This window comes from Giraffa tippelskirchi, chromosome 7 (assembly GCF_054371585.1).
Source record: "Giraffa tippelskirchi isolate mGirTip1 chromosome 7, T2T-mGirTip1v1.2.pri, whole genome shotgun sequence".
NCBI lineage: Eukaryota > Metazoa > Chordata > Mammalia > Artiodactyla > Giraffidae > Giraffa > Giraffa tippelskirchi.
In genome coordinates, this window is record NC_137281.1 from 129,849,381 (window position 1) to 129,868,733 (window position 19,353).

At 38.7% G+C, this 19,353-nt stretch overlaps 1 protein-coding gene across 1 annotated transcript in view; it reads left to right on the forward strand.

The window, feature by feature from the left end:
• TMEM260 (transmembrane protein 260) overlaps nt 1-12,555 on the forward strand; it is a 67,311-nt gene extending 54,756 nt beyond the window's left edge. The window contains 4 exon segments of the mRNA XM_081509570.1: nt 4,791-4,967; nt 6,707-6,760; nt 8,227-8,317; nt 12,177-12,555. Coding sequence (XP_081365696.1) covers nt 4,791-4,967; nt 6,707-6,760; nt 8,227-8,317; nt 12,177-12,431 — 577 coding nt within the window. The 3' untranslated portion in view covers nt 12,432-12,555.
• The last annotated feature ends 6,798 nt before the right edge of the window (nt 12,556-19,353 follow it).

The window sequence follows — 19,353 nt, forward strand, 5'->3', positions numbered from 1 at the left end:
AAATGCTTGAGATTGTCCAGAGCCTGAAGAAGAAAACTTATTTCATAATTTCTATTCTCTTATAAAGGGGATTTCAGAAATTTTTATAAATTCCAAAGTTAAACTGTCCCTTACTAAGAACATAATGAAGTGGTACTTTGGTGTTCAGAGCCTGAAGTTTACTGTGGCTCATGAAGTAATATGAAGGTAACAGGTATAAATGTGCTGTGAGAGTAATAGTAAATTGTTCTATTTTGGAATGAAATATTAACAACATCTCCAAATAGGCATTTTTGGTGCAGTTTGGTGGCTCTGAGGTTAAAGCGTCTGCCTGCAATGCGGGAGACCTAGGTTCAATCCCTGGGTTGAGAAGATCCCCTGGAGAAGGAAATGGCAACCCACTCCAGTATTCTTGCCTGGAAAATCCCATGGACAGAGGAGCCTGGTGGGCTACAGTCCACAGGGTCGCAAAAAGTCGGACACAACTGAGCGACTTCACTTTCACTTTCTTTCTTATTTAATTTAACCTCGTAAACATTCATTGAACCTACTATGTACCAGTTTGTATTAGGCAATAAAGTGAGACTCAGTTCCAGATTTAAGTAGACTACAATCTAGTTGTATGTATACATAGATATGAATACAGTTGGCCATGATGGTGTGAGCTCTGTACCAACAAAGCCTTGTAAAGTGTGCAACACAGTAAATGTTCAATGTGTGTTTACTAAATGGATGACTTAATTGACAGTATAAGCCAAATGTTCTGAGACCATGGATGAGGAAGCAATTAATTCTGCCGAGGGGCATTCATGTAGCATTTATTTAATAAATATTGGGTATTCAAAATGTCCCAACACCTGTACTAGCTGCAGGTGGATGGGTGTGATCCCTGCTGTTATCATCTTTGAGACGGATGTCAAGTGATGCCTTAAATGTGAAACAGATAAGTTATAGTATCAGCTGGTAAGCATGATAATACTGATATGGATGAAATTTGGAGACTCAAAGACTAAGAAAGAATTGGCCAAGTGGGTAGGAACAGTTAGGATACAGAACAAATCCAGGACCCCAGAAACTCCCTTTTGCTGCTCCTTTGTTGTTGTACTGTCCCCAGAGCCCTAACCCTCACAACCACCAATCCTCTGATGCTATAGTTTTACCTTTTCCAGAATGTCATATAAATGGACGCATAAAGTATGTGACTTTTTGATACTAGCATACCTTACTTAGCAAAATGCCTCTGAGATCCTTCCAAGTTATTGTTGTATATCAATAGTCTATTCCTTTTTGTTAATGAGTAGTATTCCTTTGTATGGATGTACTGCAGTTTATCCATTCATCTATTCAAGGACATTTGGGTTGTTTCCAGTTATTTGTGAATAGAGCTGCTATAAACATTCATCTACAGGTTTGTGTGTGAATATGTTTTCATACGTAGGAGTGGGATTAGTGGATTTATTGGATTGTTTGTTTTCTTTTCTATTGAGTTTTGAGAGTTCTGTGTATATTCTAGATTCAAATCTATTATTATTTTCTCCCAGTCTTTTTATTCTCTTCAAAGTGTCTTTTGCAGGTAATTTTTTTTATTTTGATGAAATCCAATTATCATATTTCTCTATTATGGATCATACTTTTTGATCTCCTGTCAAACAACTCTTGCCTAATGCCAGGTCACAAAGATTATCTCATGTTTTCTTCTAAGAGTTTTACAGTTTTATGTTTTATATTTCAGATCAAAAATCATTTTTGAGTTAATTTTTGCAAGGGGGTGCTTAGAACAAAGATATTTTTGCCTATGAATGTTATTTTGTCCTAATATCATTTGTTGAAAACATTTATTCTTTCTTTATTTAATTGCATTTGCACCTTTTTCTGTATTTACAAACAAAAAAATACTTCTAGGGTTTTTGACTGGTTTTAATTTGATTAGTGTTTTCATGGCATATCTTTTTTTCTTCCTTTTGCTTTTAGCCACCTATGTCATGTTTAAAGTGGGTTTCTTGTAGACAGCACATATTTGACTCTTGTTTTATTATCCATTCTAACAATTTGTCTATCACTGCATTTATATCCAGACCATTTGCATTTAATGTAAATATTGACATGTTTTAGATGTACATCTATCATTTTATTACTTGTTTTCTGTTTGTTCTTCTGTTTTTCATTCCACTGTTACCCTTCCTGCTTTCTTTTGGATAATTTGATTTTTTTTAGTATTCCATGTTACTGTGTCTCTTGGTCAATTTTTTCAGTGGTTGCTCTTAGAATTACAGTATACAGACATATTTAACTTTCACAATCTATTTACTACTTTTGGAGAAGGAAATGACAAACCACTCCAGTACTTTTTCCTGGAAAATCCCACGGACGGAGGAGCCTGGCAGGCAGTAGTCCATGGGTCACAAGAGTCGGACATCTCTTAGTGACTAAACCAATTTACTACTTCAAGTGAACTGTAGAGATCTTAGTGGCATGTAAGTTCCTTTACTCCACTTTTGATTGTGTTGTCAAACATGTTATATTAGACATGCGATAATTTTTGTTTTCAACATATGTTTTTTAATTTAAGAGAAAAAGTAGTCTAAGATATTTGTTCAGATATTTACCAGATCTGTTGCTCTTCCTTCAATCCTGGTGTTCCAGCTTTCCCTCTTGTATCATTTTTCTCCCTTCTGAAGTTAGTCCTTTAGCATTTCTTTCAGAGCAAGACTGTTAGCAGTGAATTCTCTTAATCTTTCTTTACCCAAAAATGTCTTTATTTCACCTTCATTTTTGAAGGATATTTCTGGATATGGAATTCTGAGTTGGATAGTTCTTTTTTTCTCTCACCACTTTAACAGTGTTATTTTATATCCTTTTGCCATGCATGGCTTCTGTTGAGAAATCTGCAGTTATTCATATCATTTTTTCCCTTGTGTGAAATGTGTTGTTTTTCTCTGACTGCTTTCAAGATTTTTTGTCTTTAGTTTTAAGCAATTTGATTATGATGTATCTGGGCATGAATTTCTTTGAGTTTAACCTGGGGATTTGCTAAGTTTCGTGAATCTGAAAGATTATGTCTTTCACAAAAGTTGGAAGTTTTCTGATGTTATTTCTTTAAGTACTTTTCCTGCTCCACCTTTTTTCTCTTCTGGGATTCTGATGACTCCAGTGTTAGACCTTTTGATATTGTTCCACAGGTACCTAAGACTCTATACTTTCGATATTTTTTCCTCTTTGTTTAAATTACACAATTTCTCTTGATCTAGCTTCAAGTTCATTGACACACGTTCTGTCTTTCTAAAATTATATGAAGCCCATCCAGTGGAGGAGTAATGGGAATTTGCTCCAATTCTTGGAACCACGGCTCCTCTGGTTAGCGAGAAGTGCCCACTTCCGCAGAGTTACAGGAACCTGCCCAGCTGCCACTGTGCTGCAGCTTCTGCTGCTGGCACAGTGTTGCCTGGTGCCCAGGGAAGGAGGGAAGGGAAAAAGTTCTGGGGATTTCCTCTGCTCTTCCAACCCGTACAAGTTCCTTTTCCTGCTCCTTGGGCTTGGGAAAAAGCAAGGGGAAGGCTTCTCTTAAGATCTTTTTGTTCTCACTTGGTATGTATTTTGGGTTTCAGGCTTCCTTTGAGTTCAGGCCAGGTAATCCTGGAAGATGAAAAGGAGTAAACTCACCACGGATTTGGTGGAACTCAGAATTCTGCTTTCTTCCCTCAATCTTCTTTCTACCATTTACTATTCATAGTCTTCAGATAGTTGTTCCATGTTTAGATTTCAGAATTAATTTAGTGATAAAGAGCCTATCCTCAGGATACTTCTGGGCTACTCAGAAGGAAGGAGTTGTAAATGAAAATAGTAGATTCATTCCCTGGTGGCTAAGCTGGTAAAGAATCAGCCTGCAATGTGGGAGACCTGGGTTCCATCCCTGGGTTGGGAAGATTGCCTGGAGAAGGGAATGGCTACCCACTTCAGTATTCTGGCCTGGAGAATCCCATGGACTGTATATCCTTGGAGTTGCAAAGAGTCAGACAGGACTGAGTGACTTTCACTCCATACGCTTGAAGGAAAAACAATTGGTGACGGTTAATCTAAAGCCCACTGTCTGGTCCATGGTAAAATGGCCAGAGGGCATAAAAAAGGGTGGTAACTTAATCCAAGGATCAAGAGAAGCTATAAAGATGTTAAGTGTCTTGACCTTTAAATTGACTGGTTAGAAATAATGTGATTTAAGGAAGGATATGAAAACTGCTGTAAGTCCCACCTTGGAGGGACTCTTTACCCGCTCTCACTGTCTATGCTGAAAGCTTTGTACTTTCTTTCTCTTTAATAAATTCTATTCGCTTGCAAAAAAAAAAAAAGAAAGAAAGAAAATAGTAGATTCAATAAAATAATGCTAAAAGAGATTAAAAGTAAAATGTAATGGAAGTTGGAGGACAGAAAGACTATTAGTATTAGTAGTACTACTAATATGAAGACATGTTTCCACCTATAAAATTTAGAAGGTATCAAATAATATGTATATTTACACATGAGACAGAACCACAAACTTTTTCCTTGTGTTTGTCCCTGCCTGATTTCTTACCGTGTCACAAACAGGTAGGTTTTATTATTTATGTCTGTGTGCTTCCTTTCAATCCCCAGACAGCTTTTTTCCCCACTAATATCAATTTAAAGCAGTCTGTTGGCAGAGATTTAAAGAAACCAAAGTGTTCACAAATGGTTTATTGGTAACAGAGGTTTAGAGTCAAAAATGACCCTTCCTGAGTTATATGTATTTGGCATTTAGAACTTTAAGCTGATAATACATATTTTTCTGTCTTCAATAGAAAAGAAACATTTGTTTGCATAGGAATTCACGAAGGCGATCCAACCTGGAAAAAGAACTATTCACTTTGGCCATGGGGTTCTTGTGACAAATTAGTTTCTTCGGAGATTGTATTCAACCCTGAGGAGTGGATTAAACTTACGAGAAATATCTATAACTGGACTGAAGACTACGGAAGGTATGGAGAGCAGTTGTTTCCCATCAGTGTATAGCTGCTTTGTGTGCCTAAAAACCTTACTAAATTTTGAAATGCCTTTTAATTTTTTTTATTTTTTTTGTCTTTTTATTAGTAGTTAATATTGCTATTCGCTGCCCACAGAGTATCATGATAGAGAATAAGGTATATTTCTTGTCCTCAGGCTTGAAGAACAATGGAGATGTGGAGGAAAGGCAGCGATGGTTAAGTGGGCCTCACATAGTTAGATATGTACCACCATCCACGTCCAACTCTTGTAATGCTACACGCTCCATCATCCTGTATCTCAGACCCTAAAAGTGGAAGAGATTCGTTAACTGAAGCAGAGCTTTAAAACTCACTCTGTTGTCCCTAACAGTTTCCACCTACATAAACTTGTCGCTTTTTTTTTCTTCAAGAAGGGCAGATCAGGGACTTCCCTGGTGGTCCATTGGTTAAGACTCCCCACTTCCGCAGCAAGGGGCTCAGATTCCATCCCTGGTCAGAGACCTAAGATCCCACATGGCCACGTGGTGTGGCCAAAACAAGAAAAAAAAAAAAAAGAATGGCAGATCACTTCTCTGTAGGAAGACTGGGATTTAAGTAACTTTTTCTTCACAACTTTTTGTCGTTAGCCTCGTTCTGTTGTTTTGATTAGTCTTCCTGAAGCATCTCTACCTAGAGTTGACTCTCTCTCATATGGAAAATGAGTCATCTGAAGATAGGGTTCTCTATTGCCTATTTTTTTAATTAAATTATGAACTATGCAAAGATTAGATAATTGCTGCTTATAATTCAAGTGGGTAGCCATTCCCTTCTCCAGAGAATCTTCCCAACCCAGGGATCAAACCCAGGTCTCCTGCATTGCAGGCGGATTCTTTACCAGCTGAGCCACAAGGGAAGCCCAAGACTACTGGAGTGGGTAGCCTATCCCTTCTCCAGAGGATCTTCCCGACTCAGGAATCAAACCGGGGTCTCCTGCATTGCAGGCAGATTCTTTACCAGCTGAGTTATCAGGGGAGCCTATAATTCAAGAGCAACACTCAAAATCATATGAACAAATGCTACTGAAGTTTTCTGAGTCAATATGGGCAAACAGACCCCACTGCTGTGCTCCAGCCAGAGCTAGATAAGTAGTTGTATATGAAAGTACTCTGTGACCATTGTGAGGAAAAGCTGGAAAATCCCCTGTTCTCCAAACAGCTGATGACAGTACAGGTACACAGCATCACTCACTGCCTCCATTCTGTCAAAAGAGATACATGCTAAGAGAAGTTTTAATTAAGTGGGAAAAAATCAGCAAATGGTTTAGCCAGTGCTCTTTGAGCAGCACCCTAGCTCCAACAATGATCTTTCAAAGCCAGGAGTCCCCTCTCCTCACAGCTCTATGGCTTTCAGCTGTGCCACAGAGGGACCCAGGCCTTACCCCGACCCCACTGCCCACCTGACAGCTCTCAGGAACAGCTGACTCCCCAAAAGCCTCCATCCTCTTCCCACTGAGCTTTAGTGTGCTCCTGTGAGGCGGTGGGGCTCATTATGCAGATTAAGAATACATTTACCAAAACCTCAAATTCCTAACCATCAAATACTTCTAGGGGAATAAGTTTGTTATTTTGGTCTCTATCCATACTTCAAGATGCAACCTATTTTATTTGCCTTGTAAGATTATAAAACAAAAATGACATGTCCATAATAATAAAGGTAGCTGGCAGGAAAATGTTACCATTTTCTTCTAACTACAGGTTTGATCCTTCTTCCTGGGAATCTGTGGCCAATGAAGAGATGTGGCAAGCAAGGTGACTGACTTATACTTTCTGTTTGCAGTCTATTTTTAATGTAGTAGAAGTAGCTTGTGGCACTTTTCATTTGGGGAGCAGGGGGGCATGGTGATAACAAAAATAATTCTTATGAGCAATTATTTTGTTTGGGACATTGTACTAATTGTTACTAAGGCATAATCTCATTTCATCCATACAACAACCTGTGGAGAAGTCATTATTACCCCATTTTACAAAAAGAACAAACTGAAGGCAGAGAGGTTACTTGTCCAAGGCCGCATAGCTCTACCAATAGAGTCCAGAATTCACATCTCTCTGACTGGAACATTCATCACTCCTGTGCTCTCCTGCCTCCACTAAACCAAAGTCAGTGTAATTGGTTGAGGAGAAATTGATAATTACCACCCTGTCCCATGTGTAATGTGCTAGTTAGTTATTTAAGCACTTATTGAAAACTTCCTAGAGACCAGGCACCGTGCTAGGCGTGGAGGCTACAGATAGGAATATGACACAGTTCCTATTGTCAATGGAGCAGACAGACATATTCCAAGAGATTTGAATATTCATGTGCTAGATGCTGGACTTCCCTGTTCCTATGTGAAGTAAACACTTCACAGTGATGCTCTTGTCTCTCTGTGTTCCTGCCATTATTTTAAAATATTCAAAATATCTAACACTAACAGACTTTGGCCTAAAATGTAAAAGGCCTAAGTGATGCAGACAGGGGTACCAAGTATGAAGTACTTTCTCCAGGAAAAATGGGTTGATGCCCACTCTGGGCCAGGGGCTGAGTGCCCCAGAAATTGAGTTAGGGTGTGATATGTTTAAAGAGGGTTTTTTTTTTAATTGTCAAGAAATATGGTTCTTGACAAAATAACAATTACAAAAAAGATAGTCTTTGCAGTAGTGTTTTGGAAATGTCAGAAAATTGCATATTTCAATTTATCAACCCAGTTATAAGAACAAATACTTGCTTTGAGGGACTAATCAAAGATATACCAAATGTTCACACGATTCTTCAGTGTGACAGTGTGGGAAAGCTGGGGGAGAAATCACATAAAAGAAGAAAGCAGGTAGTTATTCGGGCAGGTATTGGTTTAATTGCTGTGCTGAATACAATTTGGATGAGTTCATGTGGTCAAAGAGTCCAGCCATCTTTGAAGAACTGGTCACACACGGCATGAGCTGTCGTGATGGGTACCTTCAGGGATGTGCTGACAGACTCAGCAAGTCTCCCCCTCCCAGCTGCTCTTGCACAGTGAAGATGTACATCTGGAGGGAAGGTGATGCACAATAGTGATGATGAACAGAATGCAGTGTCTTGGGGTGAGGGGAGGGTTACTGTTGGTTCAGAGTAAACTTCTATGAATATGAAAAAGGTGAAAAGAATATAATAAAGGGTTCTGTATGATCCTCATCAATGGAAAAGTCTGGCCGATTTAGCTTTGAATGTGAAATTGACATGAACACCCTCCCACTCCCAGGATGAAAACACCGTTCTTCATCTTTAACCTGGCAGAAAGTGCAAGTTTGCCTTCAAACGTGAAAGCTCAACTCTACACTCACGCCTATAACGTATGTTGCACTTTTACATATATAAATACATTTGGTGGGAGGGTAGTGGTGACTGTTTGGGATGTAAAGAGAGTGTATCACAGTAGAGTTTTTACTTTTTTGTTTCCAGCTTTATTTGGCATTATAAATCAATACAAATGGAAAAATAGTCATGTGTCTCTCAAATAACATCTAAAGTAAATGACCGTGGTTGACAAAATAATGTAAGAAGTCCATGTTCTCATCTCCAGAACTTGTGAATATGTGGCCTTACATGGCAAAGGGCACATTGCAAATGTGATTAAGGATCCTGAGGTGGGGAGATTATCCTAGATTATAATATAATATATAATATAATCACAAGGGTCCCTAGAAGAAGGAGGCAGGAAGGTCAGAGTCAGAGAAGGAGACGTGGCATTGCAAGCAGAGATCAGAAGAGATTTGAAGATTGCCAGGTAGCTGGCCTGAAAGATGGAGGAAGGGGCCACAAGTTAGGAAGAGCAGGCAGCCTCTGAAAGCTAGAAAAGGCAAAAAAAAAAAAACCAGATTCTAGAGCCTCTAGAAATATATGATAATACATTTATATTGTTTTAACTGCTATGTTTTAACCACTACATTTGTGGTGATTTGTTACAACTGTAATAGGAAACTAATATGATGGCTTTATTTTTTTAAAAGCAGTTCTGATGGGTTGCCCTCTACAAAAGTCATGACCCTGGCAACACTTGAAACGATTGGACCGTGGCTGGTTGAGATTTCATGAGAGAGACAAAGGGTCGTGGAGAATAACCCCAGGAAGCCAGACAGCCTTCACATCCAGCCACGCTAAGGCTCTTGCTTAGCTGGTCCTCTATGATGGGAACGAGGGTACAGACCAGAGGCTTGCTTTGCTGTAGCACTGTGTTAACAAGGCCCTGCTTTTCTTTGATTTATAGCACTGGACTCTTCCCCACCTTCTGAGATAGTCTTGGAGCCTGCAGTATAGGAAACAGACATCCTGGGCAAAAGCCGGTGAGAACAGGGCCCAGGAGCTGTATGTCTAAGCAAGTGGTTATTTATGTTGTCTCTGGGCTGCTGTGGATCCACTCAGCCAGGGCATTTGTTTGGGACTGAGTCAAAATAGCATGGTGTCCAATTAGTGTGACAGCTTTTACTCCTCAATTGTCTGCTTATTGGTCCATGGTTTACTCATGTATTCATTTACTCAGAGCATTTTTGGAGCACCCAGTCTGTACCAAATACTGTGATGGAGATGATCAGGCATTGACGCTGCTGTCAAATGGGCACACGCCAGAGAGGGAGAGAGAAGATAAAGTCCTCAGTTAGCAGTGAGAGATACAAGAGGTGTGCAGAGGTGCCATGGGACAGAGAGAGGTGTATGAGCACAGCCTCCTGGGGAGAGGCAATGAGGAAGGGAGGGAAAGCTGCCAGAGAAGATGTCACTGCAGTGTCATCTTGAAAGATCAGAAGAAGCCAGCCAGACACATGTGGTGCAGGAAACCACAGGGGTAAAGGTGGACACCTCCGAGGGGCCCACCAAGAACAGCCAGGGACTAGATACAGGAAGCAGTGTTCTGGAGTTCCGACTGGCAGTCAGGGAGTCCTGATTCAAGGCCTGCTCCACCATTCATTGTTAACTGTGGGCCAATTGACCTTTCTATTTTTTCTTTCAAAAAAAAAAAGCGGATTGTAAACTTTATAGATTATCTCTCATATCCTGGCCATGTCAGATCCATTTCATCTCTAATACCCTGTGATTTTGTGAAAAACAAGTCATATTTAGTTGGGAGGAATCTGAGACTTAGTAATATTTTATATTCTCATCAGTGATCTGTTCCATGGTCAGTCGTGAGGGCACCACTAAAGCCAATTCATGGATATATTGTCCCTTTGGGCCTGCAGGCATTACTCTGTTCAGTGAACACAAGTCTATAACATAGTCTATAGGTATCTCCTTCACGTATGTCTCCAGGTGTGTGACATTGTTTGCAAGACCAAGGAGCTCAAATACTTGATGGGTCAACACAAATCACCTCCTCGTACAGGTTTTTTTAGAACATTCTTGTTAGGTATAGAAGATATTTTGTTATTATTTACATTGTCCTGCTCAATAGTTATGCAGAACATTAAGCTCAGGTGTACTGGGAGAGCAAGAATGACCTGTTATCTTTAGGAATACAGTTGATACACTGAAGAAGTCCCCCCAAACTAGACTATGTTCCACTAAACTTAATGTCACAAAGATTCACGCTTAGAGGAAGAAATACAATTTCCACATGATGAAAAATGACCGTTAACTTCTTAAGATACAGCACATGTGGCTAATGGGCCATCCAGAATGAGCTGATGAGACATCAGTATCAGAGTGTTTGAGAAAAGGGTAGTATGGCTGTTCTGATGTCTGAAGACGTACGTAGCAGGGAGGTCATGAGTGAGCCTCTTATTCTCTTGAGCCATTGGAAAGTGCTTACTGAGTTGCTGGCATCCATCTTGCACCCCAAAATCTAATCAGGATTTTGAAAACAGCTAAGAAAAGAACCTGAGCACTTCTTGAGCACCGACTTTATGCAGGGCAGCCTGCCATGCATTTTACACGTCGCTCATCGGAGGGAGGCTCAGGAAGAGGAGCAGCAGATAGGGAAAATAAAAAAGACTATGAGAAAAAGTAGAGAAGCTTTGAACATTTTACCAAGAAAATAAAATGCTGACTTAATAGCTTTGAAGTCTATGAAAAGTACGAGGTGACTCTTTCCTATTTTATGGAGTGAAGGCAAGGGGAAAATAGCTTTAAAAGGCAGCTTCAGGACTAAGGGTTATTAAATATCAAAATGACATAAAAAATACAGATTGGGGAATTTTTCATGGGGATGTTGTTTTGAAAAAGATTGGGTATGCATTTGTCTACTCTAGAGTAGGAGTTGGGGAAATAGATAATATAATTGGGTCCCTTTCAACTGAATGATGTAATGAGTATAGTTCTAATTCAAAAAGCCCTTGTCCCTGGAGAAAGCATCATTACTTGTCCTGCGCTCTCATGGCGGCTGCTGGTTAACTCAAGTGCCTGTGGATTTGACTTCAATTTGATAATCCCCAAGAAGGTTGTGAAATTCCCCAATAAGCAAGCATAATATTGTTTTGTAGATTTGCATCTACTTTTTTGGTTTATTTGTTAAATTTTGATCTTTTTCCTCTAGAAAACTCAGTATTAAAGACTCTACTGAAAAGCAAAATTCTGACTTCCTGGGGGCAAAGTTTTAACTATGAAAATTGTTATTTTAGGACACTGTGGTGATTTTCAACATCTCACTTTAAGGATGTCTCCTAAATTATATTATGCCCAGCCTGTTGGATGCTGGATTTGTTAGAGATTTTCTACTGCTGCTATTGTTAATACTGTTGTTTATAATGTAGACAGAATTCTATTTAAAAATGACAGACAAAACTGAAATCTATTCAAGTTCTTTTTCCATGCAGTTTTCTAAAGAAAGCTACTTTTTTTTTTCTTTAATAGCTAAATTTAGAGTTTCAACCTTTCTGCCTGTTGAGTAAATAGCTTTCTATGAATTAGAACCAAATCCCTTTCCCAGAACATCTTTCTGGAGGAAGAGCATTTTGTCTTGGCACAGTGTGTCTAAAGTTCCCTCTGCAACATCCAAAACCCAGAAACAGTTTTATATGAAGCGCATTTGCCTCCTGCTACTGGAATAATTACAGTACCATCCTTGCATTTTCTGCATGGCCTAGCAACGATTAGATTTTTACTGTAGGCTGCTTGCATTTTTTTTTTCCTTGTGTTATTAATTCCTCTGTGTTTTCTAGTCTTTTTTTTAAAAAAGTCAAGGGATAACAATGGAATGCCAATGTTTTTGCTGTCTTCCAGCTTTATAAAGAGATTGTCTATTTACGAAAGGAACACCCAGTGAATTGGCACAAGAACTACGCCATCTCCTGTGAACGGATGCTGCACCTTCAGGAAAGAAGTGCAGACCCTGAAGTCTTGTTATCTGAAACCATCAGACACTTCCGTCTCTACACTCACAAGGCCCAGAATGATCCCCAGCTGGCTGATATTTCGGTTGCTCTAAAGCACCTAAGAAAGGAACTACGAAGTTTGAGAAATATGAAAAATGGCTGAGACAGCAAACTGAAAAACTGGCTCGGCTTTCAGCTTCCAAAATTCCCAAGTCCAAAAGTTTTTCCTCCAAGAAAAGAAATGGCATTAAAAACGGAAGACTAAGTCATCTCCCAGATATAAGTAACATGGTGTCATGGTGCTGTTTTACAACAGAGTTAGAAACTGAGATGTGCTATTTCCACAAATTCTATTTAGCCTGTGTTACTGAATTAGCATTTCAGTGAGAATATTTTGAAAAATCTTCCTACTTTCACAACCTTTTAGCAAATGGCTTGCTTGATTAAATTCTAGAAGAGAATGAACTATTTTCATATACTTAAAATATTGACCATGAATCTTAAGGGCCCTGCTTATTGGGATTGGTATTAAAATTAAATTCTTAAAATATTAATACCAGACCAAAGACATTCTCTGGCTCCTAGAAATGAAATTATTATTATTATTTTTTAATGAATCTTGTTACATTTCAAGCTAGAGTACTGTTTGGGGTGTGGGCGATGGGGGTGTTGGTTTTCTTTTTTTTTTTTTTGAGTAGCTGTAGTTGTTACATAATCTCACACTTCAAACTAAATACCAACCAGATGATATTTTGAAAAAAGTTAAGGTTTCATTCTCTGAAATCACTAAAAAAGTAAGCTAATTGTTGTTTGCTTTTTTTTTTCAGTTGCTGAAACTGGCAAGTAAAAAGGATTTTGTCTTTCCTTAATTAATTTTATATTCATGTTTTACTTCTATTTGGGCTCATAAATCTGGACCCAATAATCAGGAGGCTTCCTGCTGCCAGAAAGGGGGGTAGTGGGGGTTCAGGGGTGTGGGGAAGTGGTTCAATAAATTCATTTCTGTTACAAGCATCTTTTATACATATTACTAAAGAGAACATAGTAAGAAATGCAAATAATTGTTCTTTATTTTATTATGACAGTTAATTAATAGCAACCTGTTTTAATGAATAAAGTCACTCAGAGTCCTTCAGCACTTCCTAAGTAGAGGCCTGAATCTGTAGGGATTCTTTTCCCCCCAATTGTATAGCTCCTAAACTCCAAGCACTATATAGGCCCCTGTATAGAAATGCTCACTAATGAAGAGGGAGGGCTAGAAGCTTGTCTGCATTCAAAGATCACTGGTGAGTCATTCAGCAAGAAAAGGCCCCTTACCAGGAATAGTCACAGTTCCGTGGCATTGTACTAGCGAAAGGGTCTGATCAAAGGTCTCCTGTGGAGCTTGCATGGTTCCCTTTCATACTACGACCATAATTAAAACCACTAATTCTCTTTTAAAATGCTGCAGGATGCCATGTAGGCATCTGTCTGGAGTGTCCTTTGTGATGTCATAAGCTGTTAAGGACCAGTGCCGAGGGCTTTTGAGTGAAATGCCAGTCATGAAGGTGCTTCAAGACAAGGGTGCCTCTAAAAGCTTGACAGGGCCTTGACTGCACAATTCGAGCTGAATTTGCCCCTTGTCAGCTGCCAGTAAATAAATCTCAAAGAGGAAAAGCTGAAGTTTCATTACCTGATCCATGGGGCTTTGTTGGTTTTGGCACCACACAGGGGAAGCCCTTGCCCCTCCATTCTCTGGATTTGAAGATGTCCATCGGAGCCTGCAGCGCCTGGACAGGGTTCAGAGCGGAACCTTTTGAAGAGTGTCAATAGTTGTAACAGTTCAGCTGTTAGGAAGACAAATAAATGGAGGAGCTCATTAATCCGCTTTTGGCTCTCAGTGCCTTTTGCCCTTTTATCACAGCCTTATTAGGCTCCTACTCATCTTGAACCAGAAAAAAATGAATTGAAGTTGTTGAGTACTAATTGGCAAAGACTTTTAATCATGGGCCAAGAACTTTCACTGACTTGAAAGTAACTTCTCCACAGGGAAGAACCAAAAACCTGGTTTACCTTAAAACAAAAAACCTGTTGGAGCTCAGTGTGTTGTAAAAATTTAAGGAAGCATTGAGAAATTGTTTCAGTTGATCCATTTGAAAGAATTATGTAAGATTATGATTTCTACTTTTCTTTTTAAACAGTGCAATAAAATTCATATACTCATTCCCTGGAAATGCACTGTCTTTGTTTTTTCAGAAAAGAGATTATGTGTATGTGTGAGATGATCATGTTGGTTTTTGAAATCTAAATTCTGTATAGGGAATAATATGTAAATATCATTTCAGCATCTACCTACACATCTTGTTTTGGAGTAATATTTCCTACTTACGGCTGTAAGTATGGCAAATGAGGGCCTCTTTTTGAAAAATATCTACATTTTAAATGTCTGTCTGTACTATGATGCCTCATATACATCTGAATATGCTTTGCATATTGACTGTTGTCAGATAGTGCATAGATTATTCTGTGTTTGTGCAACAGTGACTTTGGACCACTCTCTTTGAGAAAGCAGTGATACGATGGCCCACTGTAGATGGGGTCATAATTATTTAAATTTCTAAAAACCAGCAGTGAATGGAAAAAGAGCAAACTGAGCTGAGATTTGGGGATGTTGGGCTTCATTCCCAGATCAACTTTGAAGAATTCTTTCCTTTCTATTTTGTGAGGTTAAACCATTTGCTTTCTGTTCTTTCCCTTCCTTCTCCTGGGCTAGTGCACAAACACCATCAAATCTGACAGAAGGGGTTTCCTTCAGTCTAACCCCTGATACGGAAGAGAATGTGAAGGAGGTAACTTCTCATGCAGGATTTGGCCAGCATTCCCCTAGCAGTGTCCCTGGAGTGCCATGGGTTGGCAGGATGACAGGAACCCCACAAGGCCAACTTCTGCCTGGACTTTGGCCTAAGGAGCAAGTTGGAGCCAGAAGCACTGTCTGCCTCTCCACAGGCTGCAGTGCCCTCCTGCCCAGCACTAAGGCTGGCACACACCAGAGGGCCAGTGGAGAAGGGGGTAGTGGCTTCCGTGTTCCCTAACAAACCTCCCCAGCCCTGTTCCTGCTGGTGGGAGGTATACTTGCTTCTTGCTGTTGACTTTCCTCTTTGTTTTTCCAAAGGATCCACTTTTTTTTTAATGCCTTTGTTCTATTATTCAAAATGTAGCCAAAATAGAAGGGAATCAGTGACTTGTGTCCTATTTTGAAGCCTTCTAGTAGAAGCAAAATGTTATTTCTGCCTGCATTCTTGAGTACTTTCTAATGATAGAACCAGGATGTTTATAGCCTTTATGATACTTAAATAAAGCTCTTTTTGAGTGATAGAATTATTGTATGACACCCTGCTGATTTCTTTAAGACATCAGACTAGTATATGAAGAGTAGTTTTTTAAATTCATATTTTGAAAGTTAAACAACATGAGTCATTTTTCAGAGTTCCCATAAATATCTCTCAGAATTTAGAAATATTAATACTTTCAATATTCAAGAAAAAAGTTAATACCAAAAAAATGAAATGGATCCCATTAAAGCAAATCCTTTTATTCTGTTTTAATTCTGGTATATTTTGTAAAAGCACCAGTGTAGAGTAATATTTAAAATTCTGTTCTAACTGGCTCCAAGCCATATGGTAAAACGGTAAAGAAAAAAATTCTAACCCAGTAGGAGATTCACACTGCTTTGTTCATCCTCATATCTTGTTGTGGATGCAAGCCCATCCTAAGACTTACACTTACAAACAAATAACTAATGTTTCCAGGGATTCTGGGAACATCTAAAGGCCAAGATCTTGGCACAGCCGTACAGAGCAAACAGGGAGCTGAAGCTTAGCAGCGATCATATTCAATGAAGACGTCATTGTCAGTACCCTCTAAAGGTCTGTTTGATTTGGATCAGCGTGGACGATATAAAAAAGGCCTCAGGAATAGCAAGATGTGCTTACCTGGATATTGGAAAGTAAACTAATAGGAATATATCTTGAGAAAGGGATTTTTCTGAAGAAAAAATTCTGATTGCTCTTCAACAGTGTAATATATATTTGCATGTACTGGAAAGATTAGCTTATAGCATATTGTAAAAAAAAAAAAAAAAAAAGATGGGGGGGAGACACAGGTAGAGTTTCCAAAACTGTAAACATAGAGCCTGAAATTGTTGCCCTGTAAATGGAATTATCTGGATCTTTTCCACTGATCCCAAGTGTTATTGGTGAGGGTTAATTTTCAATAGCACAGATAATGTGATGAGTTTTTAAAAGTTGATAAGGTTAAGAAAGTTTCAAGATATAGATCGAACACAAAGGCAAATAAATGGACCATGTTGCCATCCATGTACTCCAACTTCACAGAGCACCCAAGTAGTCACAGGTCTTTTTGGTGCCATTAGATGAGGTTTATGTTAAACAAAGGTCTAATAAAAGATAAATAGAAATAAGCCATATCTAAGTTTTAACCCATTCAGAATGTTGTTTAGAATTTGTTATAAATCCGTATAAGTAATATGAGTTGGTAAGAACAGATGAAGTATAATTTTTATATTGGCAAGTTCTTTATGAATTATATATGATAAACTAATAAATGGAGATTGTCCTTTTTTAAGATATGCAAACCATAACCATCTTCTATTTTAGAAATATTATCTGAAATGGAGTTATCTGGGGACTTCCCTGGTGGTCTAGTGGTTAAGAATCCATTTTCCAATGCAGGGGACGCAAGTTCAATCCCTGGTGGAGGAACTAAGATTCCCACATGCTGCAGGACAACTTAGCCCGGGTGCCACACCTAGAAAAGCTGACATGCCACAGCGAACAACCGTGAGTGTCACAACTATGACCCAACACAGCCAAATAAATAAATGTTTAAGGAGTTTCTTTAAATAATGTAACCTTTTAAAGAAAATCTTTTGGGGACTTCTCTCATATAAATAAAATATTCCCTAATGGTTGAACCATTGGAAATACCCTTAATACCTGTGGTTGTCACTTATATGCATAAGTATGTGTGACTAAAGGGGCTTCCCTCGTGGCTCCATGGTAAGGAATCTGCCTGCCAATGCAGGAGACACAGTTTCAAACCCTGGGTCAGGAAGATCCCCTGGAGAAGGAAATGGCAAGCTACTCCAGTATTCTTGCCTGGGAAATCCCATGGATAAAGGAGCCTGAGGGGCTACAGTCCATGGGGTTGCGAAGAGTCGGACACAACTTAGCAACTAAATAACTAATGTGTGACTAAAGCCACAAAGGGAACAATGCTTGGGAACTTAGACTCAAGTTTCTCTCCCTTAGACTGTAGTGTGAAGGAACCTAAATGAATCACTTATTACCACACATCCTTGTGTACTGTCTGAGACACAAGAAATCCCTGGCATTTCAACACTTGAACTCAAAAACTGCAACAGAGGATTAGAAGGACAGGGTAAAAGATGCAAGGACTAAAATCTTGTTATGGTATCTTCCCCCAAATGGGTTTTGGAAGTGGAAGGAAAGCATTTTTGGCTGCACCACACAGCTTGCAGAATTTTAGCTCTCTGACCAGGAATCGATCTCAGGCCCCCTGCAGTAGAAGCACAGAGTCTTAACCATGGGACCACCGGGGAATTCCCTATAATTGTTTTATTATTAACAGTGCTTTTAAAAGTGAATATTAAAAAAAAAAAAATCAAAGGCTCTTTTAAAATAACTCTGGCAAAAGCCGCCGGAACTTTTAAAAGAGTTGTTTATAAACAGAAGATGATTAACACCATATTGTAAAGCAACTATACTCCAATAAAAATTAATTAAAAAAAACATGATTCATTTATCAAAACACTAGATTCCTTTGCTTGAAGAGTTAAAAGCCAATCTAACAGGTGAGAAGAAGTTTCAAAAATAATTTTGCTTAGAGAAAACTGAAAAACCAAAGTTCAGTTATGCAGAGCTTAATAGAGAGTACTTGTACTTAGGTGTTCTTTTTTTTTAGTGTGTTATAATTTTTTACTAAAATTAGAGCATATTCCTTCAATATGTGGACTGGTATTTATACAATGTTTAAGTTTCTCTTTGAGTAATTGGTTATGCAGTTACCTGCATTCAGCTGGAGGCAGTTCTTCAGAGTGCAGGACTCTGCCTAGTTAAGGTGATTGTGACTGTCACCAATTGTGTGTGTTAAGGTGACTGTCAAACTGGGTCATGCAGTCAGTTTAGTGGAAATTGACAAGCTTTTTCTTAATGAAATAGAATAAAAGATATCATAATGCACCAGAGGTAAGGAGGGTAACTATTGTTTTATAAAACTGTTTCATTTCACATATATGTATGTGTGGTTTATGTCCAGCATATCTTACTATGAGTGATGTTAATATAGAGAGATGTAGATATAACATTTACATACAAATCTATAAAGGTAGGTGAACTAGGTCATAATATAAAATGTACTTCTTATTGTGGATCACAGTAAAGAATAAATCTGAAAGCCGCTAGACTCAGAGAATTTATCCAAATTTATTGAAGGTTAATGCCAAAAGGTTGGTGAAGGGATCATCTAATGTAACTAGTGCAACTAACCTAGCTAGGAACTAGAGCACAAGCTTCTTGGCTCGATCTGGTATACTTTCCCTTCTCCCATCGCAGTTAAATGAAACCAGTTACATTCTACTCTCAACTTTGTGTCACACTGAAATCCCCAAATTATGCAGTCATATTAAAATTATCATAAACTTTTCCTGCAGTAAATGGTATGTGAAATCAAGAACTATGTTGTAAGAAATTATTTAAAAGCCATACATCGAACTTCTTTCTTGCCCTCCTCCAAAATTCTGGAATATAATTTCATTTTTTTTCCTTCCTTTTTACACAGGGCCAGTTGTATCCCTGGCTTTTGATAGAGAATTTTTCTACCATTCTGGACTTAGGAATATATATCCAAATTAAAAGGTTTTAGTGTGATAAGAAAAAGTCACTTTGAAACCCAGGAACTTATTAGCATAAATTACATTCCAGCTGAATCAGCTACTGAAAGTTTCATTTGAAAAATGTCCCAGTAGTTTATATATTCCTTCCCGCTCATATGCAAGGTGCAAAACA